This window comes from Amphimedon queenslandica, unplaced genomic scaffold, assembly GCF_000090795.2.
Source record: "Amphimedon queenslandica unplaced genomic scaffold, v1.1 AMPQUscaffold_12228_Cont12575, whole genome shotgun sequence".
NCBI classification, from domain to species: domain Eukaryota; kingdom Metazoa; phylum Porifera; class Demospongiae; order Haplosclerida; family Niphatidae; genus Amphimedon; species Amphimedon queenslandica.
The window spans coordinates 232-6,102 of NW_003547533.1; the positions used below are offsets into that span (position 1 = coordinate 232).

Genomic DNA, 5,871 nt, shown 5'->3' on the forward strand with positions numbered 1-5,871 from the left:
ACGTTGGCCTAACGTCATATTGTGAACCAGCCTTTACTCATAGTAGCCCTTTTTGAGCCTTAAAGGTCATGTATCTTTGGCTAAAATAAAACTGAAAGAATAATAGTTATTATAGTATCCTTATCATTTACTATTTTACTGCTATTCTGATATGTATTGCAATGCATAGACTACTTTGATAGTTGGCCAACATGTAAAATTGGGGCGGAAAGGATGTTTTAAGTTGCACTGGCCCATCTACAAAATAAATCTTATTATTAATAACTATTGCTATCTTTTTATTTTTAGAACCATATTGATGTGCAACTTGCAGTTTCCTCCAGTGTAAACTGTATATTTCACCTCTTGCATCAGCCAATCCACTTTGATTACATGTTTCCTAAGGACTTCATCTTCTACTTTAATTTGGCTTATACAAACTATAGGTAGGCTATTGATGGAACTGATGCATGGAAATAAATGTTCATGTCAAATTTCCATAATAAATATTTGTAGAAATACACATGTAATTAATTTTATCTCTTTGCAGAATACCTCTAAGTATAATCTTGACCTGTATTTTAAGTTAACATACACTGTAGCCTCTACTAAATATTTTTTCATCCTTAGCAATGAATCTGTGGAGAAAAATGCTCATTTAGTTATGATTCGTTATTTACATGAATTGAAAAAGGTCCCAATTGAGACTGTAGCAGAGCAAGTGGAACAATTTGTAAAACTGTGAGTTGCAACAATTGTTTTTAGCTTTCATTTGGCCCTGCTAATTGCTAGTGGAGATTTTAAAGCAGAAATGAGTGGTATAACCAATTTGTCCAGTGTTTTTGAGCACACTGCTAGAGCATTCTCTAAGCATTGTGAATTATATTTTAAAGTAGGAGAAATTTCGGAATTGTTCCATGTGACTCTTCTATTAAGTATGCGAATGCCATTTTCAGTAATCTGACATTAATTCTTATGATTTCTTTATTTAGTTTCTATTGGTGTTAAGATTAATAATTTTTCTGATAAGAAATTGGCAAAGAAGTATGACCATATTTGGAACAAGAAATTTAATGATGTAAATGTACCTATACTGTACATTATTAATTATTGTTCAGTATTATAATTGTCAGTTCCTTTTTGTCAGTTACTGTTAAATGTAACATTTTTATGCTGCTGTGCTGCTTATTTTTATTTTACATTGTTCTAAGCCTCATTTTTGTTATGTAATTTTACTTTTTTGTGAATCTCCTTCAAATTTCCTATTTGTGCCATTAATTTCTGAATAAATCATTATTTTGTTATGTGATAAAACAAAATGGCTTTTATTTTGTACTTTTATTAATCAACTCAAATATATCACATGCATATGATAATACTAGTGATTTTAATATTATTTTTCTATTATACAGTATTACAGGTCTGGTTTCAATCAGAATGACTTGCTTTGCCTAGAAAAAGGACTGAAAGCAATGACAACAATACTTGAAAGCACTCCACATTTAATGTCTGAATGGAAAGATTTTAATTTCATTTTATCTAGCAAAGTTCACAGTTTTGAAGTTATGAAGTGAGGATTATGTAGGGAGGCTGACCTAATCAAGGCCTCTATCATATATTACATGTGCTAACCTATACTGTATAGGGGGTATTTTCCCGGGAAAATATATTTCACGAAAATCACCTTTCAACCTATTCACAAGAAAAAAATTGCTTTTTTTCCTACTGACCATTATTAGTATAATAAGAAATAATTTTCATTGATAAAAATTTTCAAAAATTTTTTAAAACTGTAAAATTAGTGAAATTAAATCCCTGTGAAATATACCACCTATACGGTATTAGAATACAGCTTTTGTATACCATCTGTTTGCAATGCATGGGCATGAATGCATAGGTTAACTTTATTAAGAATACAAGACCAAGAGTCTTGATAAGACATTAAGGGCTCTACCACTCAGGGCCTGACATATGTATGAACAGGCAAACAAGCCGAACAACCAGGAGCTTTGCCCAATAATTTCCTTTACTAGTTGAAACATAAATAGAAGTGACATACATATGCATACAAATAGACAGATAAACAATAATAATAATTATTGTCTATTAATAGATGAAACTGATACTCTCATTTTTTGATTTTGAAATATGACAGCCCCAAGGTCCCATGTCTGGTGCCCTTATGCATCAATTAGAGCATAACATTGCATGCAATATAATTTTTGTTTTGAATAGGAAATTTATTACTCAAAGTGTGAAGTATCTGATAAGATCAGGAGAAGATGTTTCATTTAGAATTGATTTTCTGCAGCCATTGACAGATATGTGCTTAGTTGCTTCACGCAGGAAAAAGATGGCAAGTCATTTCAGTGTTGATACTAATAATGTAATAAAAGAAGTAAGTCATTTGCATACATTTGTTACCCCAAAAATTTTGTGATTTTTGTGGCTTCACAAAAATTAATTCTCTTTTCATTAGGGAAAAAAATTTTTAGCATGCCTGATTTCATTAATTGATGAGCAAAAGTGGAACGGATATGACTACTATACAATACTTGAGAATTGGATGAAAATCATTTTTAATCTGATTGATCTATCAGAAGAATCACACAAATCTCAATTATTTCAATGGATACATGAGGGACAAATCAATTCAAGCTACTTTGACTATGAATATAGTTTTAACAAAGAAGTAAGAAATTGTTTACTTTTGAGTTTGAAATTTTTATTTATTTCATATTGTATAGTTAGAAGCATTATTTATTGTATATTTTACAGTGGAAATTTTGGCAGCTTGTGGGACAAAGTTATTGTCATTTGTTCTATGTATACCAAATTATAAAATTTTGTCTGAGATTCACATATTCTTCTAATAGCCTTTATTGTAACAGTTTTTATTGGCTCAATTTATTTCATATTCTATAACAATTTAATTTCTCAACTAGTCTACCTCACCTTTTCTTTCAGTGATTTGATTTATTTTCTATTATACAGTATTACAAGTCTGGTTTCAATCAGGTTGAGTTGCGTTGTCTAGAGGAAGGATCAAAAGCAATGACAATAATACTGGAAGGCTCTCCACATTTAATGGCTCGATGGAAAGATTTTTATGTCATTTTTTCTAGCAAAGATCACACTTTTGAAACCATGAAGTGAGGATTATGTATAGGAGGCTGACCTAATCAAGGCCTCTATCATACATTATTACACATTTACGTACTAGCCTATCTATAGGCATGAATGATGGTAACTTTAGTGCATGTGAGACATTAAGGGTCGGCCACTCAGGGCTTGACATACATATGAACAGGCTAACAAACAGAATGACCAGTGCCTTTGCCCAATAACTTTCTTTACTAGTTGAAACATAAGAAGAAGTGATATACATGTACATACAAACAGACAGATAGACAATAATAACAAATATTATGTACTAGGCGAATGTAAAACATTGAGGGGCGAGCAAAATGATTAACATTTCGATTAGCAATATACAATGTTTATATAAACAATGATCGACAATGATGTAGTGGCTATTAAATGTTGAATGTTGATGTCAATACACTAATGCAGAATTTGCAAGCATGGAAGGAATTTCATAGTTTCTAGCTTTGAGTGAAGAATCTCTGCAGTTATATAGATCTAGGATGGAAGATGGTTAGTCTCAGAAGCCAGAAGGAGACTCCATTTGCTGTCTTTGGGTGTGACAAGACCATCTCTAGCATTTCTCCGTATTGGACCTCCTCGCACTTTTCTCCTCCTCACGCTCATTACAAAGAAGTCGACGAGCTTCACGAGCATCTTCTTGTGAATTACTCATGCTTTAAGCTGCAGCTTCTCTTGTTTTTTGAATACTCTTGTCTCTTGAACTCCTCTCGTCCAGTGATTACTGAAGTTGCTCTTTGTTTTTGTATGTGGTACCGTAATTATCAAAATTATGATTTTAAAATGTGTGATTATTATTTTTTATAGACGCATAAATAGAGGTGACGTACGTGTACAAACAAACAAACAAACAAACAAACAGACAGACATACTCGAATCAACTATGTGGGGCTCGCTTTTGCTCGCCCCAATTAATAGATGAAACTAATGCTCTCATTTTTTGATTTTGAGATATGATAGCCCCAAGGTCCCATGTCTCTCTATGAGTGGGTGCCCTTATGCAACAATTAGAGAATAACACTGCATGCAATATAGTTCATTGTTTTTAATAGGGAATTTATTACTCATGTGAAGTATCTTATAAAATCAGGAAAAGATGGTTCGTTTAGAATAGATTTTCTGCAACCATTGACAGATATGTGCTTGAATGCTTCGCACAAGAAAAAGATGGCAAGTCATTTTAGTGTTGATGCTAATAATGTAATAAAAGAAGTAAGTCATTTGCATACATTTTTTACCCGAAAAAATTTGTAATTTTTGCGGCTTCATAAAAATTAATTCTCTTAATTAGGGAAAAGAATTTTTAACATGCCTTATTTTGTTAATTGATGAACAAAAGTTGAACGGACATGACTACTCTACAATACTTGAGAATTGGATGAGAATCATTTTTAATCTAATTAATCTATCAGAACAATTAGACGAATCACAGTTATTGCAATGGATACGTGAGGGACAGATCAATTCAAGCTACTTTGACTATGAATATAGTTTTAACAAAAAAGTAAGAAATTGTTTACTTTTGAGTTTGAAATTTTATTTATTTCATACTGTATAGTTGGAAGATTTCCTGTTAAGGTCTCAAAATTTGTCAGCCGAATCATTAGTTAGCATTTTAAGTGCAGTATCAAGTAAACATTTTGACAATGCTAAGGTTATTATTCATTTTCAAGATAATTTATGCATTCAGTATTATTCATAATAACCTGAGGAAATGATCAGAATGTTGTTGCAATGGCAAGTACCGCACCCAATTGTGGGAAAAGATTGCATGGTTACAATGGAAAATGCTTATTGCAAGGGCTTAGATGTCCTTCAGCAGAGGAGATACATTGAGAAACTAAGTCATCCACGTCTTGAAGATACAAACAACATAAATTTACCACAAAATAGTTAAATTTGTAGAAAACACTAGTAAAACAGCAGTAGTCTCCTTGCTCTCTTGAGTCTCTTCATTCCCACTACTCCACTAAGGTGGTAGATAGGTGTGGTTTTAATAAACCACGACCACACTGATTAATTAATTGACCTACCTTGCAGGAATGAAGTATGGCCAGTAATCGAAAGACATGTAAGTTAGCACTTTACAGCTTCTAATTTACTTTAATTTGTTTACAGATATTAGGATTAGGTCTAAAGCTCAGGCTAAAGAGCTTAAGTATCATGGTTACTTTTGCTGCGGTCCCAGTCTTGAAGCAATAGTCACTCCATGGTGTCCTCTCATACCACAAGATGCCCCACCTCCACACTCAGTGCCTTACATGCAAATGCACTTGATGAAAGAGTCTAGAAGTGATACTGTTGATGGCATATATCAGATATACAAAGATAGAGATAAACTTGAAGTTCTCTTCATTATTGCTAGAGAGGAGCAACAGCAGTCATTCTCACCTCCGGATCTTCGTTTTAGGATTATATTCATTTCAAGGAGACATAAAAACGATGTAATGGAACTGGCAGAGAAGGGAAGTGATCTTGAAGTTACAGTAAATATTACCGAGTCTAAAAATGAAGGTAAATACATGTACTGTACATGCTTATATGCATTGGATGTATTATTGATCCATTATATAGTTATTCGAGCTATAATGCCGCCAGAGTCCAAAAATTATACTACTTTAATTAAAGTAGTGCATTACGTTATTCAGAACCGTGTTACTGTGTCACTGTCTAGTGGAATTTCTGAATATCCAGATATTTGTCCTAAAGATAAAAGGGTTCTTTCAT

General features: G+C 32.6%; 1 protein-coding gene across 1 annotated transcript; it reads left to right on the forward strand.

Annotated features, from left to right (window-relative positions):
* Window positions 1-235: 235 nt before the first annotated feature.
* On the forward strand, window positions 236-4,868 carry LOC109588219 (uncharacterized). The gene is made up of 11 exons (XM_020004400.1): window positions 236-425; window positions 610-720; window positions 772-914; window positions 972-1,057; window positions 1,392-1,549; window positions 2,215-2,377; window positions 2,459-2,671; window positions 2,974-3,131; window positions 4,197-4,356; window positions 4,436-4,648; window positions 4,703-4,868. The coding sequence occupies exons 1-11, from the start codon at window positions 373-375 to the stop codon at window positions 4,844-4,846; spliced, it is 1,602 nt and encodes a 533-aa protein (XP_019859959.1). The 5' UTR covers window positions 236-372; the 3' UTR covers window positions 4,847-4,868.
* The last annotated feature ends 1,003 nt before the right edge of the window (window positions 4,869-5,871 follow it).